The sequence below is a fragment of the Pseudorca crassidens genome, chromosome 13, assembly GCF_039906515.1.
Source record: "Pseudorca crassidens isolate mPseCra1 chromosome 13, mPseCra1.hap1, whole genome shotgun sequence".
Lineage (NCBI taxonomy): Eukaryota > Metazoa > Chordata > Mammalia > Artiodactyla > Delphinidae > Pseudorca > Pseudorca crassidens.
In genome coordinates this window covers 30,643,680-30,666,004 of record NC_090308.1, presented here as the reverse complement: position 1 = coordinate 30,666,004, position 22,325 = coordinate 30,643,680, and the positions used below count along the sequence as shown (strand labels likewise).

Sequence of the window (22,325 nt, the reverse complement as noted above, 5' to 3'; positions counted from 1 at the left end):
TCTCTTCTTTTTCTTATGCAAATTGAACATGAGATAATAGTGACACAGACTTGAAATATTTATGAGATTGTTGAGGCTTAAAATAAATAAGAAACTGAGCAAGTAGAAAACAATTCATTTCCCCTTATCCTTACCTGTATTTTTTTTTTCTGTTGTTTCTCAAAAAAGTCGAGGGAGAAAAAGGTTCTTTGTAGTTCTATTTCTCATTTGCTCACTTTTTTTACATGTATAGATACCAGTATGATTTGCACCTTTACCAAGTTTTTAAATACGCCATCTAGTTAACAGCAGTTATTATTAAGAAATAAAATTTCATTCCAGTTTGTGAAGAGACCCATGAATTTTTCAGAAGTGGGAGAACTGGACTAGATTTCAAAAACTATTGACTTGATTTGAAAATTAAGCAAATGTAGGTTATTTAAAGGGTAAATTGAGTCAATTGTGAAGGGATTTTTGGTGCAATTTAACTAATTTAAAAATTTTTTACTCATATTTATTAATGTCTATATAAGACTTTTCGTATATAATTTAGACTCCAAATTTGTAATTGCCACTCTAAATACAAACTTATATTTATTCTCTGTCGAAAAAGGAGGGGAGATTTATGGTGGTTTAATGTATATATACAAGAATAAAACTTCAGACAGCAAACAATATAATTTACATCATATGTTAAATTAGAACTTAAATATTGTTGCCACAATTAAAAACAATATAACTAGAGAATGTGACTACACATAATAAGTTTAATGTTCCTATTTTATTAGCCAGGCTTAAATCCTCTTACTTTTAAAAAGTGTTTAACAAATCATCTTAGGAGGTGAAATTGTTGAATTAGTTTGCATATCTTATAGGTGTCATGAAGAAATAATTTACCTCTTTTGCAGTGCCGAAAACCTGATCAGCATTTCACACCCTATTTGACTCCTGATTTGCCAAAACGCCTACACTATGCCAAAAATGTGAGAATTGACAAAGCTCATCTTCTGATGGATCGACAGTGGCAGGCTGTGAGGTCTGTGTGCCTATTAACTTATCTCATAATACTTTTTTTTTGCGGTATGCGGGCCTCTCACTGCTGTGGCCTCTCCCATTGCGGAGCACAGGCTCCGGACGCGCAGGCTCAGTGGCCATGGCTCACGGGCCCAGCCGCTCCGCGGCATGTGGGATCCTCCCGGACCGGGGCACGAACCCGCATCCCCTGCATCGGCAGGCGGACTCTCAACCACTGTGCCACCAGGGAAGCCCTCTCTTAATACTTTTAACAGCCATCTTTCATTATAAATTTCCTTGACCTTACCCTGCTATTATGATCACATGAATTTTCCTGAGTATGACAATTTCTTGACCTTTTATATGCTATCTAGCACTTCTGTATTTGAAATGACTGTTACGAGGTTGCCCGTCTTAGCCTACTAATCTTTACAATGTAGATGAGAATGAGGAAGAAGGCTGACTGTCGAGAGATTATCAGAACCAGCACATTCTTAACCACTGAGACCACTGTGGTCTCCTTTAGGTGGCAGACAGGATATAAAGATGGCATCAGTTGTCTCAGAGGCTGGTAATGAGTAATGGATTAGATAGCTCTTTAAGGTCTTTGTCATCTTTGTGGTTTTTCTGAAAGAGCATGCTTATGGCTGTAAGGCCAAGCTAACCAATTAGTTGTAACATTTCTTTTTTTCTAGCTATAATTGTGATTCATATTGATCATTGAGCATTTGCAAAATATAAGGCCATTTTGAGAAAATATAAAGCATTCTGAATCATTCTATCCCCAAATAACCAATTAATTAATTGACTCAACAAAATGTTCTTGATGCTTGCTATGTGTGTACCAAACCCTGTTCTAGGCATTTGGGATACAGGAATTATTCCTGCCCTCCTTGTCAAATGGAGAAGCCTGATAATAAGCCAGTAAACAAATAAATACACACTATCTGGTAGTTTAACTCACATTCCCTATTCTTGTGTTTTATTCCAGTATTTTTTCCATATGCATAAGTGGATATAAATAAAAGATATGTTTAGTAAAGGAAGAGGAGACAAAGTAAGAGAGGAAGTTGGGCTCTGACATAATAAATGTGTGCAGGATGAGGAAATGGAGATTTGCTGGGGTCTATTCACTGAGATAACAGGAAAGCCAAGCAGGGCACCGCTAGGCCAGGGAGTGTGCAGTTTAACACGTGGCCACTAGATGACACTAGCCTTTCTTCTTGGAATTGGAGTTTCATAGCCCTTTGGCTTAGAAGGCTGTCCTGTGGGTCAGGACAGCATTCTCTAAAAGAAGATTAAATTACATGAGATAAATTAAGCTTTACTAATGTTAAATATATAAGATTTTTAGTAGTGTGTGTATGTAATATATAAATGTGAGTTCTCCAGATATTTACTGTTGAGGGTATGAGATCAAAGGAGTTAGGAGACCAATGGTGCAAAATGAGAAGCTGCCCATCAGTTCAACAACATGGACTATGGGTTATAGAAGGAGAGTCCAGCCACCAGGATACCTCTGGGTTTCACACATTAATACTTAGTCTCAAATTGTGAGCTTTGTACATGTACTAGCTAGCAGTCAGATGTACATAGAGCAGCAGCCCCAGAGTTCAAGTCCCGGCTCCGCACCTAGTTTGTTGTGAGAACTTGCACAGATAAATATCTCAGGTCTTCATTTGTCTCATCTGTAACACAAGACGAACCTGGTTTTACTATTCTCTTGCTATTCATATACAACGTAAACTAACTTACATCAGAAGAAATGCTGACTACAGCCCCAATCAGAGCAACAGGAAGTCTCATCTGATTAAGTCCTGGGTGTATCCTATCCCCAACCCTTAACACATGAGTCTCAGGCTACCTATTTTCTAAGTTAAAATATGTCATCTTTAGTTATAATGTTCAATATTTGATAACTAGATTACCTTTTCAAATTATAGCAAATTTAGTGTAATCTATTTTCCTCCTTTTCCTCCTTATTTTGCCCTTTATAAAATGTGTTAGATTTTACTAATTTGGGGAAACCCAATTATTTGAAACTAGTTGAAGTAATGTTAAAGTTCCCTTTTAGATAACATGAATAATAGCTTTTTATGTTATTACTGGAAACTGACAAATCATCGGTTTGTCCAGGCACGTTTCTAAGAAATGGAGATAGGCACAGTCCCCATCCGAAGGATCTTCACCCAGGGAGGGAGGATGACAACAGTTATAATCAGGTGTAACAACTGTTGCACTGGGATCAAGTACAAGGCACAAGGAAACAAAGAGTGATTTCATACCCCAGGTGCGGATGCCAGAGAATGTCAGAGAACGCTTCCTCATAGGTGTGATTCCTGCTCTGGGTTTTGAAGACTCAGGATGGGTTAGGCTAAATGCTGTCACATAAGTGGGTCTCCCTGTGCAGTTGTCTGGTCTGTGCAGTGTACAGAGGCACTCAACCAAGGAGACGAGTGGGAGCGGGAATCTAACCCTTGTTCAGCTCACCAAGCCTGGACAGGCTGTGTCTGCAGAGGAGAAGGACCCCTTTTCCTTACTGGAAGGCACCCCTCTGCTTGCCACACCTTGAGCACTGCCAGGCTGTGTCTTCTCAGATTTGCTTCTTTCTCTGAATTCTCTGCTCAGAGCAATGGAGCACCTTTTTTTTTTTATTTATTTTTTTATATTTATTTTTGGTTGCATTGGGTCTTCGTTGCTGCGTGTGGACTTTCTCTAGTTGTGGCGAGTGGGGGCTGCTCTTCACTGCGGTGCACAGTCTTCTCATTGCAGTGGCTTCTCTTGTTGCAGAGCACGGGCTCTAGGCACACGGGCTTCAGTAGTTGTGACAGCACACAGGCTCAGCAGTTGTGGCTCGCGGACTCTAGAGCACAGGCTTAGTAGTTGTGGCACACAGGCTCAGTAGCTGTGGCTCGCGGACTCTAGAGTGCAGGCTCAGTAGTTGTGGCACACAGGTTTAGTTGCTCCGCGGCATGTGGGATCTTCCCGGACCAGGGTTCGAACCTATGTCTCCTGCATTGGCAGGCGGATTCTTAACCACTGCGCTACCAGGGAAGTCCCTTTTAATTTTTTTAAGTCAGTAGCAGCTCTGGGGCAAGGAAAGGTAGAAACAGAGGGTCAGGTTTCCAGGCAGAGGGACTAGATTCCATGAATTGCAAGTAGTTCCGTTTTGCTAGAGCACTTAGTGAATGAAGCTGCCTTCATTCAGGTCCTCCTGCATGAAGGACCTTATCTGTCAGGACTAAAGAGTGTGACTTCGTGAAAAGCGTAGGAGACCACTGGGAGATACAAGGTGGCTGGAGGTGAATATATTGGGATTTGCATTTCTGAGAGCTCACTCCAGCTGCCATATGGAGGAGGATGGTCAAGCAAGTGGCAGGGAGGCCAGTTAGAAAGATGTGTTGTGACCCAGTCTTCAGCGTGATGACAGACCCAAGGGAGGCTGTGGAGCTGTAGTGGATGGCAAAACTAGTCAGCACACTTTTGGGAAAGTATGGTGAACTTATGACCCAGATTTTCCAGAATAGTACCAGTTCATTATATTCTGTCTTCCATTTGTACTCATTAAAATATATGTTTCCATTTCCATCAGGGACATATAGGGTTAAATACAATTAGGGGTGTGTGTATGTGTATGAGTTATGTGGGAAGATTTTGGAGTTCAGAGTCAGGATAACCAATTCAGGTCAGATCTAGCTTAGAATGGTGGCAGTAGAGGAAAGCGAGGGAAATGTGACAGGTACGACAGAGAAAGATAGGACTTGGCACCTAACTGGGTATCAGGAGAGAAGGCTTGCTCATTGCCCGTGTGTGTCATGTCCCAGCTGTGGCAGAGGAACGGGGCCTTAATTTTGACTTTATTAATTAGACATGGAGAAGATAAAAGAGATTTGTTCCAAAAGATTTTAGATAGTACTTGGAAGTTGAGCTAAATTATGAAAGATAAAATCAACTCATCTTTTCCAATTGCCAGCTTCCATTTTTCCATATGTAATTTCCAGAGGCAAATTAATGGTTGGAAAGTTTGAATGTGAGCAATTAGAAAAGCAGACTTCTAAAGTTTTCACTTGGAAAGCAATAAAAAAGAGAGGTTTTTCTAACAATATTTTTATCTTTTGCTTGCAAATATGGTTTTGTAATACTAAAGTTTTCTAATGAAGATGGGTTAGGGGTTGGAAATATAAAAACAAACCAACAAAAACTAGATTTATCTGAAAACAGAAAGATAAAGGATCAATTTTAGAGAATTTTACCTATGGCTTAGTTCAAAAGACCTTTCCTTTCTTTCATTAATGAATACTCTAGCTTCCCACACAGAATTTAAAACTTAATTATACTCAATCAAATAGCTCCAGTTATCTTGGGGAACCAAATATATATGGAATAAGTATAAAATATTTTTTAGAACAAGTTTTACCTCATACCATCAATTTTATTGGCATTAACTAAGATGACATGAACTGGCACCTCAGAGTAACTGAACTTAAACCCCCTATTAAAAGGATTACTCTTGCTTTCCCCATTCTAGGTGGTACTTAGTTTCTCCTTTCTTCCCTCTATTGGGTAGAGTTGAGTGTGGCCTTGTGAGTTTTGTGATTTATTTTTTATTTTGTGATTTATTTTTATTTTTTTATTTAACCTGAGTGAGAATCAGTTATGAATTTTTTAAAAGTTGATTTTTTAAGACACTGAAGTCCTGCTCTCAATTAAGGTTACAATGTAAAAAACAAAAACTGTGCCTCTGTGTGTGTGTGTGTGTGTGTGTGTGTGTGTGTGTGTGTATTTGCCCAGGGGTTGGGTGCTGGGCATTGGGGAAACAAATGAGAGATATTTTTTAAGGCCAACATTTGGAAATATTAGTCATTTTCCCTTTAGGGGCCTAATTTGAACCTGTATAACATTATCGCTTTAAAAAAATCTAGGTTCCTTTATCACTATTTTGTTTTCAAGTATAAAAACTAACTACATATAAAATTGCTAATACTGCTCAATTCAAAGACTAAAATGTGAAAATGTAGGCAAAATACAAATGAATTAAATTTGAAAAGTCTTTCAAGTAATAGAACAACAACCTATGGAAGAAAATCCCAAAAGTTAAAACTAAACTCTGACTTTACAGAATATACTGGCTTTTCCTTCCCAAGTATTATAATTAACTTGCCCTGAGTATTCTCTATTCATATTTTCATATTATTTCCCTAGATATCTCTGACCTAAAATAGGAATTGATATTTTTTCCCAGTTCCAAAGATTTATTTTTAAAGCACTGAAACGCTTAACATAATATATTAATCAAACTACTCTTAATCACACAGACATGGATGTGTAAATGTACAGGTAAGCCCGAAGACAAAGTTTTTAAAAATCAGTGCCTTTGTATATCCTTCTCTTAATATTTAAAAGCCAAATACTTTGAATTCTATTTATAGATGCTGGAATTCTCCTTCCTTCTCTCCTACCACTCTTTGTTCCTCTGTGGCTCTGAATTTGAGCACGAAAATAAATATATTTATGCTGTTGTTGACAGAAAATTTTACTTATATAAAAGGAGAGACTACATCAAAATCCACTAAAGCTCAGTTTGCAATAAGGTCTCATATTAATAGATTCATCAGAGTGTAATAATATTATTTCTTTATAGGACTAAAGAATTTTCATCCTGTGGAGGAGGCAACCATGGTTATAACAATGAGTTTAAGAGCATGGAGGTAACTTACTGCTTTTTTTTTAAACAAATATTTATTGAGCACCTACTTTGTGACGGACAATGTTCAGGACTCTTGAATACCCTTGCGAACAACACAGATAAAGACCCCTGCCCTCATGAAGTTTTCATTCTAACAGGTGGATATAGCCAATTGACATAACAGAGCAATGTATGGCTGGTATGTTAGGAGATAAGTGCTACGGGAAATAAAGAAAAAGTAAAGCAGAGTAGGTGGAAATTGGGGGTGTTTTGGGGTGACATGGGGGCAGGGTGCAACTTTAACTAAGATGGAGATGGTAAGATTCATTGAGATGACGGCTGAGCAGAGACTTGAAGAAGGTGCAAGAATTAACCTTTCAAGTATTCAGGCAGAAGGCAGAAGAAACAGCCAGTGTCAAGGGCCTAAGATGGGAACGTGTCTGATATGTTGGAGGTGAGAGAACTTTTGTTAGGCTGTTAGGATATTAGACCATGGCTGCCGCTGATTGGAGAGGAAAGAGGGAGAGTTAGTTTGATATGTTAAATTCAAGGTATTTATTAGGCATGCAAGTGGAGATGTTACATATAGGCAATTAGAGAGTCTACCTAAAGGGATAGAAAAATTGAGTTTTGGGTATATAAATTATTTTGAAGATATGTGACTAGATAACATTCTCAGGGATTGAGTGTAGGTGGAGAAGAAGAGCAAGTACTGAGCCTTAAGCACTTTTCCTTGAAGAGATTGGGAGACAAAGAGTTACTAGCAAAGAGACCTGGGGGTAGAGCCAGTGAGGGAAGAAGAAAACCAGGAAAGTGTGTTGTCCTTGGAGCCCAGGGAGGAAACTATTTGAAAGAGCCCATGAGTAAAGTGTAGCCAATATTCCCCCCTCAGTAAAGCTTCATGATTTTGCAACCTGATTGTCTTACCTAGTTCCATTTGTCACACACACACACACACACACACACACACACACACACACACACACACACGCCCCTTTCCAAAGAAAGAAAAATGTGTTAGGCTCTATATGAATATACTGCCTCTTAACATTGTCATGATGAATTATATCTCTTTGTAAATACTTGAGAAGTTTCTGCCTTCTCTATTAATTAGGGTACTATTTGATAATTGAGTTAATTACTGCAAGAAAAACCTATGCCTCCAATTCTTTGCTGATTACCTTGGGAAAATATATATGTGTATATTTATATTCCTGTAGCCTGAAGAGAATTGCCTATCCGTGTTTGATACTGTTCTTCTAGATATTTAGAATCTAAAACAAATTAGATCTGTTATAAATAATATAAGGTTACCTTTAATTATTTAAACATAAATAAAAATATTTAGGTCTCTTCATCCTAAAAGTAAATGCGAGATGTCTTTGAGAAATCAGTGAGCAAGTATAAGTTGTGCAAAAATATTTAATACTTAGAAATGTCAGCATTTTTTGTCATGTAGTAGTAACATATGTGAACAATGATAAGAAAGGAGTATAAAAAGAATATATGATGTTGTATGATGAATGTCTAATTTCTGTTGTCCAGATGTTGTAGAATTGTGCGGGCATCGGTTGTCCAGTATTGCTTGTATTCTCCTAGTCTGTTGATATAGGAGGTGCTATGGAAGCAGGTGGATTTAGAAGTAAACACAGTATGGATTATATTTGATTGGACTTGGTACAACATCTCAGGTGGAAACGTTGCAAAAATCATTTTCGAAGCTGGAAAGCAGCCAATATTGTACGATAACTATAAATGGAGCATTTAAAAATTATGAATCACTATATTGCACACCTGTAACCTATAATATTGTACAGCAAATGTACTTCAATAATAAAAAAAACATACTGTTAAAAAAAAATCTGGAAAGGAATTCTTAAAGAGGCTTAAGATACAAATAAAAGAGCTGTTAGAAAAAGAAAATTGTGTCTCTTCCAACATCTGTTTTTGAGATTACATGGCATCTAGTAACAGGTGGACTATTACTGCCTAGGCTATCTTTCTGGCACATGGACCCAGTTTTAAACAGCAGACTGAAGTTGAGCCATTTGACAATATTGAAATCTATAACCTAATGTGCGGTAAGTATACCTATATAACTTCAAAAATCATACATGAATTGAGTTTTAAAAATATGAATTTTGAAGCTGGTGATAAATTGAATCCCAGAAGTAGATGCTCTGTCCTAAGGAGATGGAAAGTAGAAAAGATGAGGTAGAATTATTTACTATTCAGAATTATTTAGCGGTCAATGTGAGTTCTTTTCATTTTGTTTTGTTTTAGTAATGATAAACATTAGACCCTGGGAGACCAACTTTTCTGTTAGTTACTACATGAAAATTTAATTTAATAGAACTTAGATAAATAAAATTACACTTCCAACTTTTCAGAGCAGGGAAAACACAGCAAAAAAACAGAAGTATTTTCTTGTAATTACAGAGAGAAAGCTTCTGGAATAAAAGGATGGTAAAAAAGTCCTATTTGGATCGACACATTACACTCAATGTTAAAAAACAGTAAAGAATTAGAGTTTTGGGGAATCTAATCTACCTTGCTGCCTATGTGCTTACCTCAGACCACACATCATTTAGCTAGGCAAGGCAATGAATTGAGTTGCAATTTCACCTTTAGCTACAGGAATTTGGGAACATAAGTACACTCACAGTTGTCACTCTTCATCTTGCCACTGGCCTGTGGTAATTGAATGTAACTTAGAGACCAAAGAGTATCCATTTAAAAATAATGTGTTGTAGCATTAACTTAAATTCTTTGTTCCCAAGCCTGAGTTTATGGTCAGGGCTACTGGCCCTTTCCAGGAAAGGTTTAAAAAGAACTAGTTAAGATTGCAGTTCTAGGAGAGATCTCTTTGGTAGTCCTCAGCAGGGACTTACAAGGTTATGTTTGTGCAATATTTGTATGTTCTGTTTTTATAGGAAAAACTATAAAAAGTTCTCTAAATTTTAAGCAAAATTCACTAGTTTAATATTTTAAAAGTATCTGTACTTAGAGTATTTTCCTATAATTAAATAAATATACTACAAGTAAGATTGTAAATTATTTAAGTTCTTTAAACTTGTTTTTACTAAAAGTGTAGCTTTTTTATGCTAGAAAACCATGATATACTTAAGGCACAAAGTGATCATTTAAGCAGAGATGCTTTTCTCCGGAGGAACAGAAACAGTTCATAAACATTCCTATGGCTCATTTACAGCAACTGTTCCTATTTTCTAGAAAGACTAGGTATGGAAATTGGGAGGGGAGGGGGAAGCTGCTAAACTGAATGGTGTATGCAGCAGAATTTATTAAAGGAAGTGAACACTAAGTGTTTGTTTTCTCCCATCTTCTGCATAGATGTTGTTGCCTTCTAATTTAAAACTACTTTGAATTTAATTTTTAAACAGATCTTCTACACATTCAACCAGCACCAAACAATGGTACCCATGGTAGTTTAAACTATCTTCTGAAGGTGCCTTTTTATGAACCATCTCATGCAGAAGAAGTGTCAAAGTTTTCTGTTTGTGGCTTTACTGTTCCAGTGCCCACAGATACTCTAGGATGTTCATGCCCGGAGCTACAAAGTGTAAGTAATAACTTCATGTATCCATAAGAATGTAAAGGGGCAAACTCACCTATAACCAGAGTAGCTAACAACCAGGTTTGTGTTCTAGCTCAGATATTTACTAAGAGAATATGTGGTTTCTCTGAACCTTATCTGGAAATGAGAGGTACATTGTAAGATTAAGTATGTGAATATGTTTTGTAAGCTGGAAAGCACTACTTGGCAATTGTTAATCCACGGTGAGCTAACTGTCCGTAATCGTTCAAAACAGTGGAATCCTGGGGCTCTCTTTGATTTCCCTCATCAACCATCTTTCTTACAGCTTAAGAATCAGATGGTCATACTCGGTTATTTCAGAGCAGAAATAGCCCGCGGCGGCAGGGACTGAGATCTGGCATCTGACACACCCACTAGGGTAGGTGCTGCGGAGTCTGCTCAGCAGGCAGCCTAGCATTTAAAGTGGGAGGTATTCTTCTGGGTAGTAGTGAAGAACCCTTTGATGAGAGGACGCTTGGAGGCTGCGTGACAGACAGTCAGCATTGGGAAGGTCTTTTTAGTGGATCAGATGCCCAGCTGAGTTCAGCAGCAGGATTTCAGATCCCAGGAGACTCTCAGCCAGGTGAGATTCCAGTGCTAAGAGGGGTCTCCCAAAGGCAAGCAATCAGAACAGGAGCTCAGAATGCAAGGACCAAGCCCCGCTGTGAGAATTAAAGCACATGGGTGGGGCTGGGATATCGGAATGGAATTGGAGCCCACTATCGGGACTCCATCAAGCTAAAGCTAATGTCGAGGTGCATTTGATGCCAAGTCCCGAGGGTGGCTGTAAAGCTAAATAAACACCAGCTGCCTCAGGTAAGAATTGTTTCTTAGAGCCAGGGGTCAGGGAAGGCTTTCCATTCTCTGATCCTCAAAGTAACATCATATCACAGAAATAAATGCATAAGTAAATTACCAACCAAAAAAGATTTAAAAGGGCAAAAGTCTAAACTTCCCAGTAAAAATCAAATCCATCCTGAAAATCAGAGTAAATGTGTGGGTTTCCTACTGCTCCAGATAACCTCAATGGAACCACTATTTAAAGTAATAATAATAAATATTATAAAGTGGGTGTTTTCTTCCCCACTTTAGAGATAAAGAGGGCTCCGAAAAGTTAGGTAAATTGTCCAGTGTCACAGAAGCTCGGTCTATGTGACTGCAAACCCCAAGTTCTTCTTTGTAAGGAAGGTCCCTTCCTGCTCAGTGTGGTCCCAGGATCAGCATCTGCATCACTTGCAAGCTCATTGGAGATGCAGAATCTCAGGCCCCCCTGAGCTTGGGCTCACACTGAATCAGAATGTACATTTTAGCAAGACTCTCAAGGGAGTTTCGTGTGTGTATGTGTGTGTGTGTGTGTGTGTGTGTGTGTGTGTGTGTGTATATATATATATATAAAAGCTTGAGAAACCCTGGGATGTTGTCATCCCAACTTAGTAATTGATTCCAGCACGGTCAGAATGATCTGCCCCATCATCAATTACATCTTTGCAGACTCCCACACAACAAATGTATTCCTGGGAGTAGCAATGTCTCTATATTTCTGAGGTAGTGGCAGAACTGGAATTTAAACTCAAGTTAGTCTGGCTTTTTTGTTCTGTAGTAAAACATTCATGTGACTACTGCAGAAATAATCTTGATCACCTTTTAAAACATGTGTTGTTACTATGATTCATTTTCTCCCCATCTCCCACGTTATCTTGCAGAGTGCTGACCTTGACCGCGTGAATCAAATGCTAAATCTCACCCAAGCTGAAAGTAGGTCAATAGAAAGCACGTTAAGTCTTCGATGTTTAGACCTAACAGAATGCCACATTGCCTTTTGGAGGTTCTCCAAAATAAGCTTACAGGTTCTTTTGAACATAAAGATTTTCTTGCCAATATATAAGAGGGAAAAATGCCCCAGGTCTAATAACAACAGTAGCAGCATGGAATAGTTATGATGGTCTCAAGCACTCAGCAATTCCTTGAAATGGTGGTGCGTTGTCTACAGTTCCCTATTCACTTTTTTAGATGTGAAGAGACAAACTGCCTGGGTTTAAGTCCTATGTCTACTTCTTCCCCTCTGTGTAAGCTGGGCCAAATTACTTAACCTCTCTGTGCCTCAGTCTCTTCCATAATAATGGTACTCACCTCACGTAGTTGAAAAGATTGAAAGAGTTAATCCTTGATATGTACACACTGCTATATTTAAAATAGATAACCAACGAGAACCTACTGTATAGCACAGGGAATGCTACTCAATATTCTGTAATAACCTAAATGGGAAAAGAATTTGAAAAAGAATAAATGCATGAATATATGTATAACTGAATCGCTTTGCTGCACACCTGAAACTAACACAACATTGTTAATCAACTATGTTCTGACATAAAATAAAAATTAAAAAAAAAGAGCTAACCCATGGAAAGAATGTAGAACAGTGTCTGCCCTGGAGCAATATGATTATTACCTGTTATCCCTTTTATTTTTTACTTTAAAAATTTTTTAACTGAAGTATAATTGATGTATAACATTTTATTAGTTTCAAGTGTACAATATAATGATTCAATATTTGTATATATTGCAAAATGACCACCACAGTAAGTCTAGTTAACATCTGTCCCCATACATAGTTATAAAAACTTTTTTTTTCTTGTGATGAGGGTTTTTAAGATTTACTCTCTTAGTGACTTTCAAATGTGCAATACTGTGTTATTAACTACAATCAACCTGTTATCTTTCAAGTATTCTTGTATTGAGCTCTCTAGGCCTGTTTCATCATTGTAAAATGGAAATACCTACTTTTAGAGTTGTTATGAAGACTAAATGAGTTAACATACGTGTGTACTTAGAATGGTGCCTGGCACACAGTAACAGTTCAGTAAATACGTTGGCTGTTTTGACAATCTTCTTATAATCTACTGAGTGTTATTCCATGGCATGAATACTCTGCACATTTTTTAACCATCAGTAATTGGTGGAATTTAGACTAATGGCAGATAATTAAAAATGAATAAATACAGTAGGCATACTTTTAATAAAATTCCAATTTCTTTCCTAGGACAATTACGAAAGTAAGTCATCTTTGTTATAAAGTATGTGCTTTTGATTTTAAAGTTTTATCTCTTCGGATATGTCTTGTGAACTGTTAGCTGTTTAGCTAAGTAATTTATCTAAGCCTTAGTTTTATAATTTATAGAATGGAATAATAACACCTACCTCATAGGGTTGTTGTAAGACTTAAAAGAGGTTACATATGTAAAATAGTTATCAGAGTACCTGGAAAATAATAATCCATCGGAGATGGGTAGTTACTATACATAGAAACATTTGCTAATTTTCACAAACATTTTTATTTTATATTATTTTTATTTTAGTAAAAACAACAGAGAAACTAAATTTGCCATTTGGAAGGCCCAGGGTTATACAGAAGAACAAGGAACTCTGTCTTCTTTATCACAGGGAATATGTCAGTGGATTTGACAAAACTAGCAGGATGCCCCTTTGGAGTTCATATACAGTCCCTAAACCGGTAAGTTCCTGTGTCCATTGATTCACACAGGCTGGAAAGAAATTGTAGTTCTTTACTATACTAAAAGTTGAATTTTGATTTGCAGTAGAGATCCCAAAGGGAGCTCAATGGACCTGTGGCTTGTATTGATAAGACAACGTCCCAGGTTTTACTTACAAGTACTTGTAGGTGCTACATGGGTGCAAAAGAGGAATACATTGTGTTTTGCCTGGAGAAAGCAGAGTGTTTACAGGCCAATTGGTTAATTGGTATGGCAGGTAGAAAAGAAGATTTCAAAGAGAAGCAACAGGAAGTACAGAGGCACACATTTCATTTGGTATTTCCCAAGTGTATGGTGGGTGCACCTAAAAGGTGATGGTAACTAAGTTATAAAGGGTTTTGTTATTTATTTGATTACTTTAAAATATTATACTATCTGCTGTGTACCATGGTAGGTACAGTAAACACAATGTGAATAAGAGGTAATCCTTCCCTAAAGGATCTAGTACTCTAAGAAGCCAGGCTAGACTTACATGTATAGGTGTCCTATGTTACAGGTCTCTGCAGATTGAGGTTGAGAATCCAATTGTTTAAATCCTCTTACCTCTTTCACTATCTGGCAAACTCCTTTTCAATTAATGTCACCGGGACAATTGGCTACCATAAGAAAAAGAAATATTAGATCCCTACTTCACACCACATACAAAATTAAATTGATGGTGAATTTATAGACCTAAATGTGAACAGCAAATCCATATTTTCCTTTGTGTATATTTTTATGACCTCAGGATAGAGAAGGATTTCTTAGCACACAGAACAACAACAAAAACAAAAATTACGTAGAGGAAACTGATTAATTTACTACATTAACATTAATGTGTGACCAAAAAAATGAACTTATGGCTGGGACAATATATTTGCACTGCACGTAAGAAACAAGTGATGAGTATACAGAATACTAATTAGGATCCGGAATGGCTAGTAAATTCCTACCAATAAACAAGAGAATGGCAAGCATCTTAGTTAATAAATGGGCAAAGGATATGAACCAAAGGATATGAAACTTATTAGCAATCAGGGAAATGTAAATTAAAGCAAAAATCAAAGTCTGCCAAAAATCAGCCCAAACACTCCTTCATGGCAGGAATGGTTTTATTTAACATATTCCCCGGCACAGTACCGCTGCCCAGTAAATGGTTATTGAGTGAATGCATCAGATAAATTAATCCCAACCATTATTTTTAAAGAACTAAAGATGAAGCAGTACTTCCAACCAGAAGGGTAAATAAATAATCAGGAAGCTGTTTTTGTAGAGAAAAATCTTAGTATTTTATATACAAAGATTCTGATGACAACCCCCTACCTATTACTGTTCTTGTTAAGGGTACAGATCTTCCATCTCTTTTTATGGAAAGGAAATGATTGGTTGTATCCAGTTTATTTACTCTTCTTGTTCCAATTCAAGATTTCTGGAATAAGCATATTTTGCCACTACTAATTATGGCTTTATGTGTTCTGAAAGTCAACTCTCCCGCTGACAATGGTTTAATTGTGGTCAGTGGTAGGAGAGCACTAATGTTGTTTTCCAACGTGAGCAAATATTTTACAAAGTTACCTGAGTTCATATGTATGGTTAATGGCAACATCACTTTCTTAATATGCACAGTGTTCAGTTGTCTGTGATTTTCTTCAACATGCTATGAAGCGTACTATGAAACAATAATATGAAGTTATTTATTCCTTAAAATAATTTCTATTTTGTTTTTGATTTTGAGAGGGGCAGTATATTCAAGGCCAGTTTTATTATTCAATTCTCTATTTTGAAAAGTCCAGGTACCAGGGATTATGTGGAGTTAAGGGGAATGTTTATGTGTTTAATACTTTCCCCTGCTGTCTTGCATTCCTGAATTTATATGAGCTTTAACGGAAACCAAAGGCAGAGAGATTTCAAGTGGTCTCAGACTAAGAGTTTAGTACAATTCTTTTTTTGTTATTGTTTTAAAACTAGCTTCTTTGTTACCCAAAGTTCCTGTCCTTTCAGGATCCCACAGAACTACTTGTGTATTTCTCCTTCCATGTGAGAGGATGGAATTCTAGCAATTTTCTGCTTTCTAATTCAGAAATTGCTCTGTTAGTATGTCGTGGTTCAAGAAAATTACATACAAGGATGTTTTGAGATTCACATAGAAATGTTATAAATCATCTCTGTGTCTGAAAAATCAGACTTTACATAAGCACTTTTTGGAGCATGGATCCAATTGGCTTGTGTCTTTAAGTTTTATGGAACTTTTGTTTTTCTGTGGTTTTGGTGGGTTTTCTAATTGTTGTTGTTGTTATTATCTCAGAAGAGTTTGGGGGAAGTAGCTGTGATTTGAAATCACGGTCCTACAGCAATTGCTTCAAAACCATTAAGGTTGATCAGACTGTATAAGGGTTTTGCTTCTGGCCCTCCTCAGTAGGAAGATGAGAATTGTTTTTTATGTTGTTAGGTGGAAAATTAAAAATAATAGCAAGAATTACAATTATTTAGCATATCTAATTCAGAAATTGAATATGAAGTTGAAGGGCTTTTTCAGAGAAGAAAATCTAGTACACTTTGAAAAATCTCCCATAACTAAATTTTTACAAAGTCTTTTTTGTTTCTAAAGCTTGTTAGCACTGATATTGTAAATTATGACCCAAATGTGTTTTGTGAGTCTTTAAAAACTAGGGACACTATTGTGTATTGCAAAAGGTTTGTTTTTGTTTTTTGCACTATAAGAAATATTTTTCCCTATAGAAAAAAAATCACAACCAGAAAAATAATTTAAACGTGTATAATTATCCTTACCATAAGGCAAGATCACAATTATCCAATCTTCAAATAAATATGTTTTAGCTTTGACATTCAGTCTACAGATAAGGAGAGTCTATATAACTTCAATAAAAATAGCTTTATCTCTTGTTTAAGTTCTATTTTGTCTCCATACCAGACTAGAAATGAAAGTATCTCACTTTCCTGTCTGTGCTTATCATCTACTTCCCTTGAAGAATTTTGAGAGCTAGGGTTCAGATTTCATCTGAGTGTCTGAATTCTATTTATTGTTTTCCTGACTTCCTATCCCCTGGCTTAGAAAACTCTAAGGAACTCTGAACAGATGGAAGGATGAAACTATTTGTGAGTGTGTGTGTGTGTGTGTGTGTGTGTGTGTGTGTGTGTGTGTATGTGTGTGTGTCTGTAGGGGAGTGGTGGGGTAGTAAGGTGGTAGTTCACTATGCCTTTTCTCAAGAGCCCAAGATTCAGAAATGATGTGACTATACCTCCCCTCCATCCTTCTAGAGAGCTGCCTACTGCATGATCTCACCTTTATAAAGTAGGCCATATCCTGTCTTTCCCAGTCTTGATGTATTTATATTTGGGGGTTCAAGTTTGATATATAAGAAACACATCTAAGATTTTCAGTTAGCAGAAAACGTGTAACTTTTTTTTAGTACTTTCTGACTAAATACATCCTGGTCCTTTTCTCCCAACCCAAAGTCTATGCCACTTTGAGAAAATAGTAAACATTTTGCCCAACTGAATTGTTAGAGCACAACTTCCATAGCTGCAGGCACATTAAAATTACAATAAACTTCCCTCCTTAAGATTTTTATGATTTTAACTCTTGAATATAGGCATTTCACTTTCCTTATATTGTGGAAAATGCATCAATGGCTGCATTCATATATTATATATTTCTTGAAGTAAAATGGTAAGGTGTGTGGTAGGAAACATCAACTCACAATATTCTGGGTGTCTATAGGGCTGACTGGATCGGCTGTCAATCTCCCTAGTTCTCCCACTTTGCATCGTCTCTATGTGTCCCTTTACACTAAGTGAAGAAACCTTGTCATTCAGAATTGTTCACTATATGTTTTTGAAGGAATATAAACAAATGTTTTTAGCTTTCTAGTATCTGCACCAGAAGGAGAATGAAATAAATGGTGGGAGTGGATACACTGCATCTAATACTAATATCTTCATATTTCTTGGTCTACTCCTTGTTTTGGTCACTATATCACTGAGGAGCTTCCTAAGAAAGGAAGAAGAGAAGATACATATTTGAGACTTTGTGCATCTCAAAGTGTTTTTATTATTCTATCTATATGCTTAATTGAGGGCTTAGCTTTAGAATTTTAGAAACAGTTTTTCTTCAAAATTAATAGAACATTAGACTTCTAATGTGTTTATATTTGCCTTTCTTCTTTCCATCTCTTGTCTTTAATTCACTTTTTGAGAAATATCTGTAATTTCATTTTCTAGAGCTTATTGAAAATTTTATTTCTGCTGTCATATTTTTAAATCCCAAGAGCTCTTTCTGTTATCTCTTTCCTTTTTAAATGCTTTCTGCTCTTTCTCTATGGATGACATACATACTCTCATCTCTGTGAGAAGTGAGTTTTCTTCTGCTGTCTGTATTGTCTCTTTTTCTTCTTGGTTCCTCTCCCCAACCCCAATGCATATCTGGTGGTCCTTGGCTGTCAGCTCATAGTTTAAGGGTGAGGCGCTAAGCTACAGGGCTGAGCTTGCCAGCTGATAAGCTTCATTACAGGTTAATCAGGAGGAGAGCCAGACATTTTGTTGGGGACTCCCAATTGTACCTAGTTTTCTTTTCAGGCTGGTTTGTTTTTCAAAGAAAGGACACTTCTCATGTGAACCAACATACACGGGGGTGATGAGACTGGAGGGAATCTTACCATTCAGTACATAGATTTTAAAATTTAATTTCATTGCTTTCACCTGCTTTCCAGGGTGCCTTGTGTCCTTTAGTCTGGTTGTCTCTTTGGATCAACCTCCCCAGTGAGTAAAGCTTCTGTCTGGCCTCTTTTACAGACTTTCAACCTATCCTCTTCTTTCCAACTTTACATACATCCCCTGTCTTTAGGAGACTCCAAGTTCTACGCTTCTGGTGTTCTACAGAAGGAATCAGTTTCTTTGAGTTTTTCCCAACCAGAGGCTCTTTGTTATCAGTGTTTACTGGTTTACCAAGTCAAGGTGACAGTAGTAAACACACATGCTTATCTGACTTCCAGTTTCTGAAAATTTCTTATCATCTCTTATGTGTCTTCATCATTACTGTTCTTTTAATGGGATTTCAGAGGGGAGCAGAGATAAATGTTTGTGTACAATCAAGTTGAGAAATTTACTCCACTGCTGTATAGTGTTTTCCAACTGGAGTGTTGCAGCATGTTAGGCATACATCCTCTGCTTGTGTTTCCCCTCCTCTTCATCTCCTTCCTGTCCTATATCTCATCATGGAGCTCTCCTGCCTATGAATAGAGCACACAGTGTATGCTGCCTTTTCCTTTGTGAATTGATCTTGTACATTTTATTTATTTATTTTTCCCCAGCTTTATTGAGATATAATTGACATATAACATTGTATAAGTTTACAATGTGTACAATGTGATGATTTGATATGTGCACATATTATAAAATAATTACCACATATGTTTTAGACACCATAGCTACTTATTGCTTTTAGCACAATATAGTGACTAGAGGAAGAACATTCTAATTTAATTTAATCTTCTTTTTTATAAATTATAAAATAATTTTTAAAGAAATATATATGTTGTGGGCAGTAGAGGGCATATAAATCAGAATTTCTGAAAAAATTAAATGAATAGCAAAATGTTTACATACTCATAATTGTATGCTCATCAAAATATGATTATGTAATACTGTATTACCTTAAGTACTTAGGCAGTGCGTTTATAGATGCCTGCTAGTAAATAAATTATTGTATTAGTCTTTAAAGTTGCAAAGAAAATTATAAAAATATATTCCTATATTTCAAGATGAATAAAGCATAGCTACAAATTTATTAAAGTCCCCAAATAAGTAAATTTATACAACTACAGCTTCTTTGAGTTAATCTTAGGTTAATTAGAAGTTCTTGCTCAACTGAAGAATATTATCCTTAAGTCATATCTGTATTTTAAAAATAGTTTATATTTTATTTTCAATTTTTATTTGCAAACACAGTATATATCACCACCTAAAGTTAGAGCCTGAAATAGATTTGGGTTTTTAGCAGTAGCTCCCCTTATCCCTGTGCACTCAATTCAGGTTTTAACCTGCAAATATTCCTTTCCAAGGTGTATTTGATTTGCCCTTCCCATGTCCCTAACCAGAAGGGAACCACAGAAGAAAACATTGCTGAAGACATCCATTTCCATTGCTTGCGTAGACCTGATTCACTAACAAAATAAGAAAAGGTTAAATGAAAAACATTCTAGGGAAGTTACAACCCAAGTAAGGCGATGGGTGAGCCACAATGTGGGCGTCATTTTTTTTTTTTTCTTTTCTCTCTTTCAGCAGGGAGACACATCGCCTCTTCCTCCCACTGTCCCAGACTGTCTGCGGGCTGATGTCAGGATTGCTCCTTCTGAGAGCCAAAATTGTTCCTTCTCTTTAGCAGACAAGAATATCGCCCACGGCTTCCTCTATCCTCCTGGTTTGTATAACTCTTTTTTAGAGCAGCAGCTTAGAAAGCCCTCATCAGCTGGATGTGGGCATGTGCCCTAAACATATGCTCCCCACCAAAACTACCTGCTTGGGCTAAACTAGCGGCCCAGGAGGCTTCCAGTGATTGTGGACTGGCCTGGAGCAGTGCAACAGCTATAATAAACACTAATAAATTTTGAACTGGGAACCACACATCAGCTCTAATCTGGCCCAGATGTTCAGAGAGTTCGGCAGGTTTAAGTTTAATTCTAAAACTGAAGATTCTTTGGAGAGGGACACAAGTGTCTAAAAAACATTTTTTTTTTTTTTCTGGTGACTGGCCAAGCTAAGGCTTGCATTGAGAATGCCGCTGTGCCTGTGAAGACAAATCAGGCTGGAATTGGGGCCTCTCGCTCAGGCTGTATATCCAACAGCTTTATGTGGATTAAGCAGCTGAATAAACTTGAAGTATTTTTTCAGGAAGCTTCTCTCTTGGGAACGTGCAAAAGCCATTGTGATTTTTTTAAAACCCAAATCTCTTCTCTGTTCAGCAGGGATTGTCATTTCCTTGATTTACTCATGAGATTTTCAACAATTTCAGCTTCTGAGAATGGGTTTTCTCCAGATATTTGACTCCATTTTTCCGGAAGCCATGACCAAAGAGGTCAATTTAGAGATTTATAATTTAGAGGTTCTGAGATTTATAGTGGGAAAAAAAGGCCTAGTGAAAGCAAGTAGCACATCAATGTAAAATTCCTAACAGAGAATTAGGATAATAAACTGGTATATCTTGTTACAATATCTAGAGACAATTAGAGCGCCACCAAATTTATGTAAACCCTAGGATAATCCTTAAATAGTTGCACCATTTTATTAATAAAAAATTTTAAATTGGCATTATAAAATTGTATCTGTTAAGCCCTAAGATATTGGTTGATTTATAAATGTTTGTCTTGACAAGGAAATGAAGTGAAAAACTAATCAGCTTGTCTCAAAAAATATTAAGGATTGAATGAAACCACCTTCTAACTCTCCATTACAAATTGTTAGCATTTCCATTATAAGCAGATTCTTATGTTTCCTGAAAAGAAGGTAATGTTATGTTCATTGACTTTACAACTTTCAAAGTTTAGTTTAACAAGTAGAAAAGGCTTGTAGAGGACCGTGAGTAGCATGTGAAATCTTGAAGAAAAAGACAAAACAATCTTGCCTCTCCTGGCCTTTTGGTTCCCATACATTGGCCTTTCATTTGAGTATTAGTTAAGGTAGCCAAGGGTAGTTTAAATATAAAAAACATTATAATAAACATTCATAGGCTTGCAGCAGTTTAAGTCCTCACAATATTTCAGTGAGAGAGATGCCATGAGACAAATGAAGTACAGAGGGACATAGCGCTTTGCCCAAGTGGGTCAGCTGGCGGGCAGTGGAGCTGGGATTCCAACCCGGGCAGTCTGGTTCCAGAGCGCACAGGCTCAGCACACACTCCTCTAGTCCATGTGTCTTCAAAGCCAACCATTTGTGGTGCTGTCAGCAGTCTTCACTGAGTTAAAACCCACTTTCTTAAGAAAATTTTACTTTGGAAGAGTTATTTATCATAGCATTATTATTTTATGTATATTCAATAACGATGCTTTCCTATCGGTATTATATTTGTTTTCTAGAGACTGCTGTAACAAATTACCCACAAACTTCGTGGCTTAAAACAACAGAGGCTTATTCTCTCAAAGTTCTAGAGGCCAGAAGTCTGAAATCAGGGTGTTGACAGGGCCACGCTCCCTTTGCAAGAGAGAATCTAGGGTAGAATCCTTCTTTACCTCTTCCAGCATCTGGGGGCTCCAGGTGTTGCTTGGCTTGTAGTTGCATCCAATTTCTGCCTCCATCTTCGCATAGCTTTCTCCCCTGAGTCTCTCCTCTTCTCAATCCTCCTTCTCCTTGTAGGACACCAGTCACTGGATTTAGAACCCACCCTAAATCCAGGATAATCTCATCTTGAACTTTTAATTGCATCTGCAAAGACACTACTTTCCTACCTATCACATTCAGAGGTAATGGGGTGTTAGGACGTGGACCTACCTTCTTGAGGGTCACCAGC

General features: G+C 37.1%; 1 protein-coding gene across 1 annotated transcript in view; it reads left to right on the top strand.

The window, feature by feature from the left end:
- The window catches only part of ENPP3 (ectonucleotide pyrophosphatase/phosphodiesterase 3), a 64,579-nt gene that overhangs the window by 32,648 nt on the left and 9,606 nt on the right, over positions 1-22,325 (top strand). Inside the window, exons 15-21 of the mRNA XM_067702937.1 lie at positions 888-1,015; positions 6,635-6,701; positions 8,673-8,760; positions 10,081-10,259; positions 11,978-12,029; positions 13,631-13,785; positions 20,108-20,243. Of these exons, the coding sequence (XP_067559038.1) occupies positions 888-1,015; positions 6,635-6,701; positions 8,673-8,760; positions 10,081-10,259; positions 11,978-12,029; positions 13,631-13,785; positions 20,108-20,243 (805 nt within the window). The remainder of the gene's footprint in view (positions 1-887; positions 1,016-6,634; positions 6,702-8,672; positions 8,761-10,080; positions 10,260-11,977; positions 12,030-13,630; positions 13,786-20,107; positions 20,244-22,325) is intronic.